The sequence below is a fragment of the Rana temporaria genome, chromosome 5, assembly GCF_905171775.1.
Source record: "Rana temporaria chromosome 5, aRanTem1.1, whole genome shotgun sequence".
Taxonomy (NCBI): domain Eukaryota; kingdom Metazoa; phylum Chordata; class Amphibia; order Anura; family Ranidae; genus Rana; species Rana temporaria.
In genome coordinates this window covers 43244547-43263903 of record NC_053493.1, presented here as the reverse complement: position 1 = coordinate 43263903, position 19357 = coordinate 43244547, and the positions used below count along the sequence as shown (strand labels likewise).

The window sequence follows — 19357 nt, the reverse complement described above, 5'->3', positions numbered from 1 at the left end:
TTTTTTTTTGTTTCTAGTTATGTCACCATTTAAACTATTTTTTTTTTACATGTTTTTTGAAAATTTATTTTTTTTTTTGGTGTTTCATTAGAGAATATTAAACCATGTTGGCACACCAAATGTCCCCCCCCCCCCCCCAAGGAGTGTGTCCTTTGTAAATTACCCATTGTATATTTATGAAAGGTTTGCTGCCTAATAATCCCCACAGTATATCAAACAATAGACATGTTTTCAAATGAAAGCAAAAGGCCTTTTATTCAGGCAAATGTCATCACAAAAAAATCAAAAGAACGGCAGCACTAGAATAGATAGCAAACTATATGCAAACTTGCATTTCCAACATGGTGAAGGATAAACTTCCAAGCCTCAGGAGCCAAACACAAAAATATGAAGCAGCAGCACACAAACAAAGGAACCCAAACTGTGGTAGTACAAACACGATGTCCTTTATGTGGAAGGAAATGGAAGGCAGAAAATCAACGTTTCCTCCTCTTTCCAGCCTTCCCTCCAGGCAGCCTTCCAGCGGATCGAACACGGGGTCTTGCAGGTGGGGTTGATGTGGCAGCAGGAGGATGGTGTTCCGCAAGCCGGGCCGGGTCACATAGCCCAGTGTCTGGGGTCAGCAGGCCCCTCTGCATCCACCAAAGGACCTGGTTCATCAGGGCCTTTGCCAGTCTTCTCTGGTCCTCCTCCCCTTCATTTAAATCATGGGCCAATGAGGCACTGAAGGCCTCTGTGGGGTTGAGGGGGGCCCTCATGATGGCGCTTGCCTCCTGGATCATGCGGAGGCTTGCCTCCTCCACAGGCCTCAACTGCCTCCTTCGGCCTGATGGCCTCACCTGGGGGGGAGAAGACTGGCTGGTGGTGGTTCTCCTGGCCGGGTGGACCTGCTGCAGGCCACTGGGCCCAGCCTCCTCCTGGCTGCCACTGACCCCGGCCTCCTCCTGGCTGCCACTGACCCCGGCCTCCTCCTGGCTGCCACTGACCCCGGCCTCCTCCTGGCTGCCACTGACCCCGGCCTCCTCCTGGCTGACAGACACCTGAGGATCTGCCACCTCCTGGCTGATCTCTTCTTCCTGTGTGGAAAAAAAAAGAATTTTTTTACAATTTCGCTAAATAAAACCACACTCATTTTCATGTTTTTCGTTCAGTATTTTCTGTTCATTATTACTTGAATACACTCTACTTCTGACCCCTGCAGTTGTCATCCCTGACACCTATTTGTCTGTACACCTTTTTGTTTGCTTTTTTCCAGCTTGGTTTTATTTTTACAATATCTAATCATTAATCCACCAAGAATTATTTACGCCATAAATATAGAGGAAACTACTATACCTCCTCATCGAAGGGTGGCAGATCTGCATCTCTGTCAGCCAGGCCCTCTTCCTCCGACTCTGCAGGGCTGTGGTCATCTGGGGAAGGTCCGCTGGAAGGTAGCATGGAGGAAAGGTTGGAAGAAAGACTGGACATCGTTTTCCTGCCTTCCATTTCGTCCCGCAAAAAAGCCATCTGTTTATAATACCACAGTTTGGGTTCCTTTGCTTGTCTTGCTGCTGCTCCCGATTTTTTGATTTTATTAGCTTTGTATGCTCTCCTGTATGTGCTTCTGAGGTTGGCAAGTTTATCCTTCACCATGTTGGCAGTGCATCCTGGCACCCATGTTTGCATATAGTTTGCTAGCTCTTCTAGTGCTGCCGCTCGTACATCTTTATTACAATATAATGCGTGTTTTGAATTCCACAGGATGGGCGTGTCCTGATATTTTTGTAGTAAGGCCTCTATAGCTTCCTTGGTTTGTAGTTGGTCCATTTTACTTTTTGAAATATGATATTTTTTTTTGAGTCTAGATTCAAAAAACATAAAGCAAAGAAAAATAAATATTCAAAAGGATCAGCGTTGACCTTGATATAATATGTGTCTTTAAATTTATTACCTATATCTAATTACAAACACAGTCTCTCTTGTTTAAACAATGATTGGCAGCTCGGCCGCATTGGTTGTACCAAACATTGATTTGCTAGATGCAGAGCCATTGTTAACATTGCAGTAAATATTTTTAATATAGAAAAATAAACAATGCTTACAAATGACAGTATTCATCTAGGCACTCTTTCATGTGTAAATCTCATGCCCCTGACAATGGATGACATAAAAGACACTTCCTAATGACCTCTGTACAACCAACACTTGAACAATACTTTGCCTGATCTGAATACACCATTCAAAAACTTGTCAATGAGGTACAGCATTGTTCACATCTCTATTTTGTGAGGTGTCCAAAAGCATTTGGATACCAAAATAACATTGTGGTACCCCATAGACAGAATAGCTTAAAAAGGGTGCAACCAACAGCCCAAACCCCCATCCCATGTGTCTACATTTTCAAGGCCTCTGCTGATCACATTTTTAATTTCCTTACCTTCCTGTCTCTCGCTCCTCGTTTCTCACGCTCGCCTAATTACCGCGTAAGATGCGTAATCACGGCGTAAACCTTTTAAACACTCCGCGTATTTATGAAACCCCGCCCTCGTCACCTTTGCGAGGCCCCTAATCAATGAGTTTAGGAAATATGGCGTTAACTGTGTATGTTCTGGATGCGCTCGAAGATTCTCCGCGTAACGGACGTAAACACGTTGTTTGCATTCTCTACACTCCGCGTATGTATTAAACGCCGCCCTCTTCTCCGCCCATGGCGTAAGAATTCATCTTTTCCACGCCCATAATCTCTGTGGGAAAGGAAAGATGGCGATGTCACACGAGCGGGCACGATGCTCTCATGCCACAAGTGAAGGGACAGAGGCAGGGACGTCCCGATCAAGGAAAAGAAGATATAAAGCCACTAATATGCGGTTCCAGGAAATGGTGGAGTTAGTTTACATCATGCGAAAGAAGGACTATGATGGGGAATTAGGGCCATACAAGACCCCTAACCGCCGAAAGGCACATATTATGGACAAGGTGGCGAGGAGAATGCAGAGGATGTTTGGGATCACCAGGTCCAAGGAACAGCTGAGGAAACGATGGTCAGACTTAAAATTGAGGGAGCCACATCAGATGAAGAAAATACTTAAAATTCTGCGTAAAAGTAAGTAAATATATATTGGGGTTGGGGGGGGGGGGGGGGTGGTGATTGTCTGCAATAATGTGTTGCCATGTATATTTCACCATCTGCCTCCTTGGCCAGCTTGTAATTTTAAAGACATGTTGTTATTTATTTTTTAGAACATAAATAACTACATATTTACAAACAGTGTTCTTAGTAAACAACGTAACATCACATAGTTTATCAGAAAGGCTCGGTTATTCCAGGAACAACACACCTGGACATGGCTCACTGGCCAAAAACTTTGTTTGTAAACATTGTGTAAAAGCTAGTTCTAGAAAAAAAAAGTATGAGAATGGGAAAGGCAAACAGGATTCATTCTAAAAACAGTGGTAATAAAGCAGATGTTTTCACATCTGCAATGCAGAGCACCTGTGTCTCCCCAAATCAAAAATGGGTTTTGGTAGGGTCTCCCAGAAATACAGTTTAGGGGGGACATCCATGTGTGTCACTTTGCTAAAAAGGGGCAGGATCAGAGCTTGCCATATAGAAGTAATTGCAAAATGTAGGTTTGGTGAAAGATAAAAGTAACTAAATGAAAGCATCTTCTAAGCAATGTGTGCGATTTATGCTCTCCAATATCTGTGTGCTGATGAGTCTACATTTTTTTTGGTTTATTTCAGGGGAAAGAAGTCGCCAGCATTTGGAGGAGGCAGAGAGGGCCAGACAAGGCCAAAATCTGCCATCTCAACATGTGGAGGAGGAGGAGGATGTGGAAGGAGAAGAGGATGTGGAAGGAGAGGAGAATGTGGAAGGAGAAGAGGATGTGGAAGGAGAGGAGGATGTGGAAGGAGAGGAGGATGTGGAAGGAGAGGAGGAAGGAAGAAAGGAGGAAGGAAGAGAGGAGGAAGAAGTAATTTTGGACTTAGAAGTCATAGCAGATGAAGGGCAAGTGGCGGAAGAACAATTTGGCGAATTGAAAGAAGGTGGATTGATGGATGAAGGAGGAGTCCAAGATGATGGGGAAGTGGTGGAAGAAGGAGGAGTGATAGAAGATGATGGGGAGGTGGTGGAAGAAGGAGGAGTGATAGAAGATGTCGAAGAGGTGGAAAGGAGAAGCCCATCAGGTCAGTGTCACCCTAGCTTGATTCCAAAAAACATATGTAGATAGGCCTCATTGAAAAATAATATTGTAAATGCCATTTTTTTTTGTTGTTTTAGGGGAGGAGGATGGTGTGCCAATATTTTCACGTGCAAGTGCTGCTATAATTATTCAGCAGGTAATGGAGTGCAGCACTGAAATGCACAATATGCGTGAAAGGATGTTTCTCATGGAACAGAATGTAACAAATGTCCTTTTGGAATGCAGCACGGAAATGGACAATATGCGGCAAAGAATGATGGTGATCGAATCTAATTTTAAGAACATTATTGACATGATGGGCCGTGTCAAAGACTGAAACACCCCCCGCCCATCCCCCGCCCCCACAAACATTTTTACAGTTTGAATAATGAATACGCCAAAATTTGAATATACACACACAGTGTGCCAACATGTGCTATCTGCCATCACAGAATATCTAATGTCTGTGCTTTGTGGGTCCAACCCCCTCCTCCATCCTCAAGTAGTTGAGAGGAAGGGTTTGCTCCCACAAAACACAGACATTGATCACCCATGATGTCAGATAGCACATGTGGCCATTTGTCTGTTGAACCAATGACATTTGGCGAGTTTGCACTGAATGTGTGTATCTTCCAATTTTGGCGTGTTCCAGTGTGAAAGCACACCATGACTGACTGCTGTTGTGAGTTTTTATATTTTTTGAATAGGATTTTGTTACTTTTTGACCATGTTGAACATTTTGGGATACTATAAAGTTTAGACCATAAAGAATAAACAACGCCAAAAAATTTTTTTAATATATATATAGAATTATAAATCTCTCTAATCACTGAATTTAGTGAAGTAGAGATTTGACTCCAAATTCTCACCTAAAAATTTTCTTTTAGAAAAACACACCAAAAAAAAAAAAAATGGTTAAAAAATTATTGTTTTTTGTGCCTAAAAAATATGGCCAAAAAAAAAATTAAGGCGGTAAACACCCCACCAAATATAATCTAGATATATATATATATGTAAACAATAAATCTAACTATATTTGATGAAAAAAAAAGTGAACTTGTTAATAAATGTATAATCTGCATAATATTTTTGGTTGAATTACCTGAAAAAAAAAAGAAAATTTTAAAAAAATTTTGAAGACTCCTAAGTACAAAAGCAGGGAGTAATGAAAAAAATATAAAATTATTTTTGGGGTCATGAACAAGCAAAAATAAAAAAAAATTGACCTCAACATTTACAAATGGAGTTGCTTCTTATTTCTAGACTCAATACCCTGTTTGTAGATGAGTGAATACTGTGCAATATGTGGTTAGTTACTAAAAGTGGAGAAATCAATTATGCATTACAATTGAAGAAGTTAGTTAGAGAACCAGGAAGACAGAAAAAGAGAAAAAGCATTAATGACAAACAACTGTATAAAGTCCAATGGTCTAATTATTTATTATTTTTTAGAATATTCCTTTCTTTGGGGGCCGAATTAGAAAGAAATATGATCTGGCATAGCAATGGCCCCCCGACCCATGAAGTACTCAACATATTTGTCGCGTACCTCACGAGCTGATTGGGGGGCCAAGCCAGCGCGACCAGTGTCCAGCCCGGGAAGGGGATCTGAGGGTAGTCTTGCCTCAGAACCGATGTCGGGTAGGTACGTCTGGGAGTGCCTGCGTAAAAAGTTGTGCAAAATGCAGCAGGCAAATACAACGGTGTCCAATTTATATTCCGCCAGATGTATCGATGTCCTGAACAGGCGGAACCGGTTGGTGAGTATCCCAAAGGCATTCTCGACTACCCTCCGAGCCCTGGCCAACCGAAAATTAAACACACTCCTCTCTGAGGTGAGGGTCCTCTGGGGAAAAGGCCGCATGAGGTGAGGACCAAGCCCAAAAGCCTCGTCCGCTAGGAACACAAACGGAAGTCCTTCCACATTATCTTCATCTGGTGGCAATGCCAGACCACCAGCTTGGAGACGATCATAGAAATCAGTCCGTGCGAACACTCCCCCATCAGACATCCGGCCGTTCTTCCCCACGTCCACATATAGAAACTCATACTGTGCCGACACCACCGCCATCAACACAATACTATGATAACCCTTGTAATTATAATAGTACGACCCCGAGCGGGGTGGGGGCACAATGCGGACGTGTTTCCCATCTATTGCTCCACCGCAGTTTGGAAAATCACACCGCTGGGCAAATTGGGAAGCCACAGACTGCCATTCCTGTGGTGTGGAGGGTAGCTGTGGGGACAAACAAAATTAGAGATTTAGTACTTTGTAACAAATACATCCTACAAGCATCCTTGTGACAGTTCACAGTATTAAAATTGCATTAGAAAAATGTGCATGGAGAATTTGGGAAATGAAATATATAGGGCCACTTCATTAAGAGACTCCACAGCCCTCTGATGGGGACAATAAAAGTTTGAAGGGGGGGGGGGGGGGCACAAAAACCAAAAAGTCCTGTTTGAAAAAATGGCAAGGTGGGTTTGTCCCTAGGATAGCATGCTGGACAGGTTAATATTGGGTAAGGGACAAATATGCAGGTAGGCCAAGAATAAAACATGTAAAGCTGATATCAACATGCATAGGGAGAAAAGGTAACGTTAGTTAAACACACAGCATATCTGGGAAAATAAAAAGAAAGTTAGTTGGCCACATTATTAGAGCCAGGAAACTTACCTTAATATACTCCTCATGCATAACTTTGATGATGGCAGCACACGTGTCCGGTATGATGACCCCAAGCGCCTGCGGAGAGATGCCTGTCGAGAACTTGAGGTCCTGCAGGCTCCTCCCAGTCGCCAGGTACCGCAACGTGGCAATAAGCCTCTGCTCGGCCGTGATGGCTTGGCGCATCACAGTGTCCTGCCTCGTGATATAGGGGGACAGAAGATCCAGCAGACGGTTGAATACGGGGTCCGTCATGCGGAGAAAATTCCTAAAGTCATTAGGATTATTCTCCTGGAGTTCCCTAAGCAGAGGCATATGTGAGAACTGGTCACGCTGGCGCAACCAATTCTTGGTCCAGAAACGCCTCCGCCCCCTGTTTCTGGCCAAAGTACTGGACAAATGAACATATCCAGCAGCCATCCCATAAACAGCACCAACTCGCGAAAATTGACGCTGCTGCTCCATCATGGCTTCAAACCGGCCGGCTGGTCAGTCAAGAACACACTGAAACAGAAAGCACTCGCAAATCCAGCACTACCTGCGACAAACGCGTGACAAACAGATACGAGCGCACAGGATGCAACTGCTAAAGCAGAAACAACCTGCTTGCCTATAGCCGAATGACAACTACGTTACCGCAAGCACACGCACTGAACCCGTGAATACACGCTGTCAAAGCCTGGAGACCGAGAAGCGCGAATCAGCTCTAACCAAACCTTCACTAACACGAGCAAACACGTAACTAGCAAAAGAGGAACAGAGGGCGGCGCCATTAACTTTGGTCTTCCCCTTTATAGTGACGTCGTACGTAGTTTACGTGCACGCGTTCCGGTACGACGGGAATTTGGTCCGCTGGTGTGTACACGCCAGCGGAACAAAACACAAATCAGCCTTGTACGCCGGAAACTGTCGGGCAGACAGTTTCCAGCGCACAGATCCGGTCGTGAGTACAAGGCCTCAGACTCAGAGATACGACGGCGTATCTGGAGAAATCTCCTACTTGAATCTGGGCCATAGTTTCTGACCATGTCTTTGATTTTATGTTCTGTTTTACTCTACTCATGTCTTTTTTTATTATTTTATTTTCTATTCTATTCCATTATTTTTGTATCCAATTCATTTATTTTCAATTTTTTTTTTCATTCTTTTATTTTGTTTTCTGTTCTGTTTTACTCTATTATATTATTTTATTTACAGCACCAGATCAGGCGATGATTGATCAGTGAATGTGAGACCAGCGTGGGGTGAACCTGACATGTGACACATTATAATTAGATTCATAGAAGTTTTGTTTCCAGAAAGTTATCACATGATTTCCAGCATGTTGGAAAATACATTTCACCACCACTCACAGGACTGCTGAAAACACCAAATCTTGTTCCTCTTTGTTGTTTATACTGAGCAAATCTCCACCTATTGTTTGGCAGAAGTCCCGGGCCTCCAACCATGTCTTCTTGTCTCCATCCGGTCTTGTGTAATACTGGTGATGACAAATACAGGAAAATATTTAATGTGTTAAAAGCTAAATCACAGTTACAATACAGTACACTTTCCCCAAAATATACAGTATATTGATGAAGAGATGGGAAGGTGTTCTATGGTCCTCAAATACTTCTTGTCCCAGGGAGACAAAACTAATCCTCCATGGATAAAGTGTATTGAGTGAGCGTTGTCACTCTAAGACAGAGGTGTGTTACTGGCAGAATTAACAGGTTAAAAAAAAGCCAATAAAGACTAAAAAGGTAAAACGAATGCAGCTGCAGTTCTGTTTTAAATGCCGCTTTATGCATTAGCAGACCTTTCTTAGTCCCAGTCTGTCTGGATAGTATGGTCACCTGCTGACTCGGCATCATCCACAGGCAGCTTTATTCTCTAATGAGACAGAAGTTGAATCCAACACAATTTTATTTCAGCTAATTGCATTACAGGGATGCTTTTCCAGTCTTCAGGGGCTTTCACACTGGAGACACAGCAGCGGCTCTTTCAGGTTGGTTTGCAGTCGCTATTTTTAGCGTTATAGCGCCTGCAAAGCGACCCAGTGTGAAAGGGGTCTTAGGCTGTCTTTCTCAAACCTAAAACACTATATGACCCTGCAGATGGAGACGAGGGGGAGCTGTGAGGAGCCACTGGGCTCTTTTGGAAATACACCTTTATAGAAATATCCCTACTTACCTGGAAACAAGAGCTTATGTGGCTGCTTGTCCTCCATCCCTCTGGGCACTTTGGCTCTGGCGTTGTTGTCGGGATTGGCGGTGGTGTCACTCCTTGCGCCCATTTCTTGCAGACAAACTTTGCTTTCTCATCACAGTTGATGACATCCCACAATCCACCTTTGTTTCCAGTTTTCATCACAACACAACCTTGTTTTCTCCCTTCAAAATTAAAAAATGACATCAATACAGACACACACGCAGTACCTATGCAGTTCACACACATTACTATGGGTCATAGTAATATGAGAAAGGCACAGGATGCCGAAAAATTTGAGATATGTGTATAGTAGAGGCGCTGTACCCAATGGAGGCACTTGACAAAAAACATATGCACTAATGGAAGGAGCTCCAGCAAAAAAAATAGTTCAAATTCATTATTTCGTTTATCCATTTGACCTCCGGAAGATTTACCCCCCTTCTGAACCAAGCCATTTTTTGTGTTATACGGCACAGCATTATTTTAACTGACGATTGCACGGTCATGCAACGCAGTACCCAAATAAAATTCATGTCCTTTTTTTCCCATAAAGGTTTATTTCTGTGGTATTTTTTGTGCTAGAAACAAAGAACAACCGACAATTTTGAAAAAATATATATATATATTTTTTTACTTTCTGCTCTAAAACGCATCCAACAAAAAAAAATGTAAAAAATTTTATTTCTTCATCAATTTAGGCCAATATGTATTCTGCTACATAAATGTGGTAAAACCAATCTCAATAAGCTTATATTGATTGGTTTGTACAAAAGTTATAGGGCCAGATTCTCGTAGGTGCGCGCATCTTTGTGCAGGCGTAACGTAACCTATTTACGTTACGCCTCCGCAACTTAGGCCTAGTACACACGAGAGGATTTATCTGCGGATACGGTCCACCGGACCGTATCCGCGGATAAATCCTCTCGAGGATTTCTGCGGATTTTGATCCGATGGAGTGTACTCACCATCGGATCGAAATCCGCGCCGAAATCCCATCGCGATGACGTGTCGCGCCGTCGCCGCGATGATGACGCAGCGACATGCGCGCCGCTGTCATATAAGGAATTCCACGCATGCGTCGAATCATTACGACGCATGCGGGGGATCCATTCGGACGGATTGATCCGGTGAGTCTGTACAGACCAGCGGATCAATCCGTTGGGATGGATTCAAGCGGATAGATTTGAAAGCATGTCTTCAAATTTTTATCCGCTTGAAATCCATGCCAGGGGATAAAAATCCGCGGAAACAGATCCGCTGGATTGTACACACCAGGGGATCTATCCGCTGGAGCCGGTCCACGGATCAATTCCAGCGGATGGATCCTCTCGTGTGTACGGGGGCCTGAGACGGGCAAGTGCTGTATTCTCAAAGCACTTGCTCCGTAAGTTGCGGCGGCGTAGTGTAAATCGGCCGGCGTAAGCATTTAACCTCCGCATCACTGGAAGGAGGAGGTATTTCTTTGAGTTTAGTTCTGCTTTACGTGAATAGGTCCACATCATGATCCCAAGCCAAATGCTTGGTTTGTGGTGAGATATTTTAATAGAAAATCACCCTTTGGCCACAATAAAAGAAGGAATTCAGGAGGCGGAAGTATCTCCTCCTAATGGCCTGGCAGATGCTGCTCTACCGCGGGAGGAAGAGACTGTCTTTATTTGTGTGTGATAATTCCACAAGAAAAGACATCTTACATCCATGACATGTCATTTAAAGCGGAGGTTCACACAAAAAGTGAACCTCCGCTTTTTGGATCCCTCCCCCCCTCCGGTGTCACATTTGACACCTTTCAGGGGGGAGGGGGGTGCAGATACCTGTCTGAGACAAGTATTTGCACCACATCTGGGTTCAGATCCCTGCGGGGAATCCAGCCTGGTATGTCATCCCCCCTGCTGTCTTCTGGGAAACACTGTTCCAAGGAGAGAGTGGGGACCAGTGACGGCGCGCCGCGATCCTCGCGCATGCGCAGTAGGGAATCGGGCAGTGAAGCCGCAAGGCTTCACTTCCTGATTCCCTCACCGAGGATGGCGGTGGAAGCAGCCGAGGACTTAGCAATTGCTCAGCCTCGGCTGCTGACATCGTGGGCGCGCTGGACAGGTAACTGTCCATTTTTTAAAAGTCAGCAGCTGCCGTATTTGTAGCTGCTGGCTTTAAAAAAAAAAATTCGCCCGAACCTCCGCTTTAAATCTTGCCAACTTCATAATCAACAACAAGTGCCACTATACTATGTTATCAGAAATTGTAAAATCTTCAAACATTGTTCCCCTGAAGATCACTCCATTTTTCCTATTATTTTTCCCTTAACCAGGTAGTATCCTGGCCAAGGCCAAAATTATAACAAACAGAAGAAGAAAAAGAAAGAAGAGAGGAAATAAAAAATATAAAAAATATATAAATAAAATTTCCCCCAATCATATTTATCCATTTGTCCCTCTTTCCTTTATTAGTTACGGGTTATTATATTGATTCTTCCATTACTACTAAGAGGATATGGAGACTTATTCTACTGTATCAGTTCCCTATAAATAATGTAGGGGTCCAGATTTTCCAGTATTCCTCCTCTTGCTCTTTCATCATCATAGTAAGATTTTTCATTTGTTGGATTTCTGTTACCCTAGTAAGCCAATGCGATCTAATTGGAGAGGCGGTACTCTTCCAAAGTGCCAGTATGCACGCCCTTGCTGCCGTAAGATGTTTTTTTACGAGTGAGTTTCAGTTCTTAAAGGGGTTGTAAAGGAAAATAGTTTTTCCCTAAATATCCTCCTTTACCTTAGTGCAGTCCTCCTTCACTTACCTCATCCTTCCATTTTGCTTTTAAATGTCCTTATTTCTTCTGATAAATCCTCACTTCCTGTTCTTCTGTCTGTAACTACACACCGTAATGTGAGGCTTTCTCCCTGGTGTGGAGAAAGCCTCTTGAGGGGGAGGGGGCGAGCAGGAGTGTCAGGACGCCCACTAACACACAGCTCCTTTCTCTATCTGCAAAGTAGAGATTGTCCTGACTTGCCTGCTTGCCCCCTCCCCCCTCAAGAGGCTTTCTCCACACCAGGGAGAAAGCCTTGCATTACGGTGTGTAGTTACAGACAGAAGAACAGGAAGTGAGGATTTCTCAGAAGAAATAAGGACATTTAAAAGCAAAATGGAAGGATGAGGTAAGTGAAGGAGGACTGCACTAAGATAAAGGAATTTAGGGGAAAAAATTGTACCTTTACAACCCCTTTAAAGAGGTTGTAGGCCCTTACATATACAAATTTTAGTGACTGGCGATGCACAGAGATGAAACAAATCTTCCTATATAAGGTGTACCTGTTTATCTGCAGCTCTCTCTTCTCTACAGCCCTCTAGATCTGATCAAAGGCTTTTTCTCAGCTCCAGAAGGCAATGGAGGGGGTTTGATGTCAGATATTCACACAGCATAGAGCAGGCTACTTAGTGTAATCTGAGACTTGAGTGGAGGGACAGGACACACCCCCTCTACATGGTCTCATAGGGAACATGCGCAGCTGAAGCTGTCAATCACCTTCTGTGTTCTGGAGAGAAGGTGGGAAATTTCCCAAGGCTTTGTGGTGCATTAGCAGAGGGAGGAGAGATCAAATAGATCAGACCACACTACGATTGAGGCTAGTACACTATAGAGCATGGGTCTTCAAACTACGGCCCTCCAGTTGTTCAGGAACTACAATTCCCATCATGTCTGTGAATGTCAGTGTGTTACAATGCCTCATGGGATGTGTAGTTCTACAACAGCTGAAGGGCCGTAGTTTGAGGATCCCTGCTATAGAGGGATATGTTTTGTACATTTTTCATTTTAGGTTTAGGTTTACAACTACTTTAACCTGCTGAGGCTGTCATAGGTAGTCATTACCCCTTAGTAATCTAGACCTTAGTGTCCTTAGTGTCTACTACTCTAATGTTATCCATCCAGTAGTAGACACTTTGTTCAGTAGTGCCAAGACCTGATAAAGAGGGTCCTTTTTAACCACCAAAACACATTGGGCTAGATTCAGAGAGACTTACGACGGCAGTTTCAGTGGACATGTTCGGTCATGTGTACGACCGATCGAACAATTGTCCGGCGGATCGGACAGGTTTCCAGCGGACAAATGTTTCTTAGCATGCTAAGAAACATGTCCGCTGGAAGCCTGTTCGTCGGACATGTTCGGGTGGTCTGTATAGACTCACCGGACATGTCCGCTCGGCCGAAAGTCCTCGCATGCGTCGAAGTGATTCGACGCATGCGTGGAAGCATTGATCTTCCAGGGCTGCGCACGTAGCCGCGCAATCGACGCGGTGATGGCGCGGCCACGTCACCGCGTATCGTGTCCGTGCGGATTTCTGTTTGATGGTGTGTACAACCATCAGACAGAAATCCGGCAGCGGACTGTGCGCTGAAAACGGTCCGGCAGGCCGTTTTCAGCAGACAGTCCGTCCGTGTGTGTGAGGCCTAACACGCCCACTACCTGCCTAATTTGAATTAGGCGGGCTTACGCTGGCCCATTTTCGCTACGCCGACGTAACTTAGGGAGCAAGTGCTTTGTGAATACTGGCCTTGCCTCGCTATGTTACGTCGGCGTAGTGCAAATGGGATGCGCTACGCCGGCCAAAAGATGCGCCCAGATACGTGAATCTAGCCCACTGACTTGACGCTGTCCTTCTTGCTCACGTTGTCCCTACTCAAAGGAGCAATAAAATTGGGTGACTTACCAGGGCTCTCAGCATCCCAGTGAGTGTACAAAACCATTTCCTTGTTGGTCCATCTAAATGTCTCCTTTTCCTCCATGTTTGAGAGTCCTGTCCAGAAATATTTCTCTGGTCTCAGCCCGATCAGACTTGTTAGATAAGCCTGTTCAAATCTGCAAATGGCAAAAAATCAACATCCTGTCATAATATTATCAACATTCCTTCTTAAGCCTCGTACACACGATCAGATTTCCATTGGACAAATCAGTGGAATTTTGTCCGAAGGGCGTTGGCTGTGAACTTGTTCTGCATACAGACGGCAGAACTTTTTCAGCCAACATACACAAAACTACGTTGTTTTTAAGCTCTTTAATGCCACCCCTTGGCAACTTCTGCTAATGTTGTCTGATGGTTAGCATTGGTTTGGAGCATGCGTGTTTGTACTTTGGATTTTAGTCCGACAGACTTGTGTAAAACACAATCGGATAATTCTACGGAATACATTAGTTGTCGGAAAGTTTGAGAGCGTGGCTATCCAACATTTGTTGTCAGAAATTCTGACAACAATTGTCCGATGGTGCATACAGACGGTCGGATTATCCGACAGAACCCTGCCATCACACAATTGTTGTCGGAATATCCGATCGTGTGTACGGGCCTTTGGAATAAAATAATTTTCTTGAAAAAGATTAATACAAAAAGGAATTTTGGCACATTATATATGTAGCATCCTCCTGGTTAGGTGCTAGTAGTAGATTTAGCCAAATTTCGTTTTTGGCTCCTCTGTAGCCAAAGGAGCAATTTGATTGCTTTTGGCTGTTCTGAGTTTCACAAGCTTCAAAATGGATTGCTCCTTCCTGCATTTCAGAACTCTCAGGCCTCGTACACATGATCGGTAAAACAGAGGACAACGGTCTAATGGACCGTTTTCATCGGTCAAAACCGATCGTGTGGGGGCCCCATAGATTATTTTACTATCGGTTAAAAAAAAGCCAACTTGCTTTAAGATTAACCGATGGATTCCTTACTGATAGGTCAAAACCGATCGTTAGTAGGCACGACCATCAGTTAAAAATCCACGCATGCTCAGAATCAAGTCGACGCATGCTTGGAAGCATTGAACTTCGTTTTTTTCAGCACGTCGTTGTGTTTTACGTCACCGCGTTCTGACACGAGCAGTTATTTAACCTATGGTGTGTAGGCGTGAGGGACCATCAGTCAGCTTCATCGGTTAACCTATGACAACAGTCCTTCAGACCGTTGTCCTCTGGTTAACCTATTGTGTGTACGAGGCTTCAGGGTTGTTCTGGAACATAGGTGTGGAGCGATAAAATGTGCTGACTATTTATGCTGCCTCAGCCAATCCCAAAAGTGCAACCAGCAGGGGGCTGATGTGTGCATAAATAGTCTGGGAACTAGAATATCAGGGTCCTTTACCTAGTGGAGAGAGACCCAGACTGGAGGGGCTATCTGCCCTCCTGGGCTATCCAGTTGGAGTTTATAAGTGGTATATGGTCCCAGATTGCTGGAGCTACAGGAACAGTTTGGAGTAAAGACTGCTGAGGATCTGGGAGGCTCACGGTACAGGGTCTGGCTGATACTGGAAGGAGGCATCCATGTATACAGCGACACAGTGAGTAAAGACCCGAGAGAGAGATCTGTTCCAGAGCTTGCTGACTCAGGGCTGTTTCCAGTATGGGATCTCCCTGAAACTTTATGTCCACTTCCTCTTATACTAGAGGTCTACATTTAATAAGTTAGTTCTACTAGAGTGTCCTTGTTTCAAGATGCACTAGTTCTGGAGTATCCCAAGGCTCGCCCTATTCTCAATCCCAGTTCTTTAACCAATAAACCCCCCAAAAATAGAAACTTCTGCCTGGTAGTTGAGTGGAGAGACTGAGAGGCTGCTGTGCACCTAGTGGGGAATGGACCTGGGGAAAGGCAGCGGGACCAGGCGGGGTCTGCACTGCACATACGGTACCTGTCTTCCACCGTCATCAAAACAGCTGCACGTGTAATGCAAGTGGAGTTGGCTTCTGGAAATGTGAACATTTCTTCACCTATGAAGTAGCAATAGAATCCATGTCTTTTCCATCCCTGCAAACATAAGAGTACAATCACCAAACTGAATGAATACATTTGTATTTGTGTGCCTATACAATTGTGAAGAAGTGATTGAAATAGTGTACATGTATCTGTTTCACTGCTGAACAATTTCATATTTAGAAGATTAAAGTGTTAGTTCAGACTCAATTTCGAAATACTTTATTAATCCCAAAATTATTCTGTATGTTGGTTGTGATACATTTGCCTATATGTCTCAGTGTACTGCTCCCTGCTTGCCATGTCTGTAGAGGTAGAAAGGAATTTCATGTGTGATTCATTGCTCTGACAGGTTATTGACGTGCTAATGTCCCCTCACTATTCTAAAGGTTAATTGATCTATTGTGTTGTGTAAAGAAGATCTGTGTTTACCCTTAAAAGATGAGTATTGTATCATCAGGCTAAATGATTAGAGAAGTAGTATGTTAATTATTCTGATTGCTTCAGTGTATTAATTAACTCCCCTGATGTCTTTATCTAAAGAAATGTGTCTGCATGGTCGGCTCCGACTTGTCTCCTATAATCTGTATGGGAAACCCCACTGTGTGAGGGGGGCGTTCCTAACAGGCTGTAACCACATATAAGCTGAGTTTTTGTGTCAATAAATCAGTCTTGGTTCCAGCATCCAGTCTTGACTCATGTGTGGGGAATCCTGTGATGTTCTTGTATGGAGAGGAGGGAAGGCTTGACGGGGATATCATACCGATACCGTCACAATTGGTTGGTAGCAGTGGGATTTTCCCTTCTACTCTCCTTTACACCCGGGATTCCAAGCAGACACTGGAAGAACTACTGGAAGTTCGTGGAAGGATTGCTAGCAACAAAACCAAGCGGGTCATCATAGCAGAATCAATGGAGATAGACCAGGAGGACGGGATTGCAGCAACGCCAGCAGTACAAGAGATGGAGACACCAGTGATTCAGGAGGAGGAATCGCCAGCCAACAAGCTAATGAGAGAGAAGCTAGCGTGGTTCGGCCCGAACCCAACGCCGGATGTGGTGCTGAAAGTGATGGACCTGTTAGCGGAGGAGGCCAAACAAATAAGAGACGCAGAACTACAGAAGGATAAACAAATAAGGGACGCAGAGCTACAGAAGGCTAAAGAAATAAGGGACGCAGAACTACAGAAGGATAAACAAATAAGGGACGCAGAACTACAGAAGGCTAAAGAAATAAGAGACGCAGAGCTACAGAAGGCTAAAGAAATAAGAGACACAGAACTACAGAAGGATAAAGAAATAAGGGACGCAGAACTACAGAAGGATAAACAAATAAGGGACGCAGAGCTACAGTTAAAACTGGCAGCAGTCCAACAAGCAGCCGCACCTTCTACGAACAGTGAGTACAGCACAGCAGACGCAAGGAAGATTCCGTTTAGCGCTTTTAAAGCTTTTGATGAAAAGGACTGTGAGATTGATAACTACCTGGAGGATTTTGAGCGACAATGTAACCTGCACCGAATAGCTAGAAGAGAGTGGGTTGCAATATTGTCAGGCAAACTGTCAGGCAAAGCTTCTGATGCTTTCCGGACCGTGCCAGATCAGGATATCCATAGCTACGCCAGGGTTAAAGAAGCGCTCCTGGCTCGTTATGCAGTAACCCCAGAGTCCCACCGACAGAAGTTCAGGGACTCACGCAAAACCACGAAAGACTCTTACGTAGAATGGGCATGCCAGCTGTCCCTGTCGGCCTCTAACTGGGTTAACAGCAGCCAGGCCACCACCGCAGAGGACATTTTGCAACTAATGCTCCTGGAGCAATTTTACAATCACATCCAGACGGATGTCAAAGATTGGGTGAGAGATCGCAGGCCCATGACTCTACCAGAGGCCGCGAAGTTGGCGGATGAATATGCGGATACTCGCAAGACAAACCAGGTCACACCACGGGTACAACCTCCACAACCAACGGCGCCCTCACACCCACCAGCCGCTAGATACCAACCGCCTAACAGACCGATGACATCTAGCCCTCGCTACCCACGCCAGGAGGACAACGAACAACGCTGCTTCCGGTGCAAACAGTTGGGTCACTTCAAGCAGAATTGCCCCATGAATGACAACACCAGGTCAAATTGGTCTCAACCTGGGTACCGCCCACCAGCAGCAGCCCATTGTGTAGACTCGGCTTGGGATCTCCAGGAGCTGGGTCAGGAAGAACCATTGGGCACCCCTTACGAAGCCCTTATGGTACAATCTGTTATTACGGACAACAGGGAACACCATTGTCAGCTGGTCATGGGCGACAGCCATGAGCCGGAGGGGCCTTGGAGGGAGCTGGGCAGAAAGAGGCACCGCCAGCTACCCTCCAAGAAGAAGAGGTCCTGGAAGTCATATAACCAGCGGACCTGGGAGGAGAAGAAGCGACTGGAGGAGATGGAATCGCAGCGGGCGCCCCAGATGCGGGCCGAGATGTTCGCCAAGGGCCCACCGGTGGCCCCTTACACCACCACCCAGTTCCTGATGATGAAGGACCACGTGGAGAGCCTGCAGGACATGAGCAAGCAGGATCTGATCCGTGAGTACATAGAGCTGGAGGAGTGCATAAGCCGCATGGAGGAGGAGAACAACCACCTGAGGTCACAGCGGGCTGACCCCCCCAGGCTCCATGAACTGGAGATGGAGCTGGAGAAGCTCAAAGAGGAGAACCGGCGGCTGCGGAGGGAGCAGGGGGTGGCTGACCTTATGGGGCTCTGAGTCCCCTCTCCCCCCCCCCCCCCCCCGGACTCTGAGCACCAGTGCTACAGCATTTCAACAAATATAACTTTTTCTTTTTATGAATCTCCTGTGATTGTCACTTCAGAGCCATAACCTGCCCCCTCCCATAGCGGGACACCTAGATGGCGGCGCACAGACCCATTCGCTGTCTTCACACTGACTTCTGGTGACTTTGCAGATCGCACAAAGACTTGGGGACTGACCGGCGTGTGATCTGACGACCCGGTGACATACCTGAGTCTGAAGCAGTTGCCAAGGGAGGTCAGTCATGCCAAACGGAGTTAACCTCGGACTAAAAGCTCTAAACCCGTCAACCCTACTGGACCAGGAAAGGTCCAACCGGATTTGCCGGAGCAGGGAGCAAAAGGGGGGCCATTGTGATACATTTGCCTATATGTCTCAGTGTACTGCTCCCTGCTTGCCATGTCTGTAGAGGTAGAAAGGAATTTCATGTGTGATTCATTGCTCTGACAGGTTATTGACGTGCTAATGTCCCCTCACTATTCTAAAGGTTAATTGATCTATTGTGTTGTGTAAAGAAGATCTGTGTTTACCCTTAAAAGATGAGTATTGTATCATCAGGCTAAATGATTAGAGAAGTAGTATGTTAATTATTCTGATTGCTTCAGTGTATTAATTAACTCCCCTGATGTCTTTATCTAAAGAAATGTGTCTGCATGGTCGGCTCCGACTTGTCTCCTATAATCTGTATGGGAAACCCCACTGTGTGAGGGGGGCGTTCCTAACAGGCTGTAACCACATATAAGCTGAGTTTTTGTGTCAATAAATCAGTCTTGGTTCCAGCATCCAGTCTTGACTCATGTGTGGGGAA

The 19357-nt window shown here is 45.0% G+C and overlaps 1 protein-coding gene across 1 annotated transcript in view; it reads right to left on the bottom strand.

The window, feature by feature from the left end:
- The window catches only part of LOC120939983 (macrophage mannose receptor 1-like), a 145683-nt gene that overhangs the window by 76820 nt on the left and 49506 nt on the right, over positions 1-19357 (bottom strand). The window contains exons 10-13 of the mRNA XM_040352475.1: positions 15686-15801; positions 13729-13877; positions 9010-9209; positions 8190-8317 (exon numbers count right to left, since the gene is read on the bottom strand). Of these exons, the coding sequence (XP_040208409.1) occupies positions 8190-8317; positions 9010-9209; positions 13729-13877; positions 15686-15801 (593 nt within the window). The remainder of the gene's footprint in view (positions 1-8189; positions 8318-9009; positions 9210-13728; positions 13878-15685; positions 15802-19357) is intronic.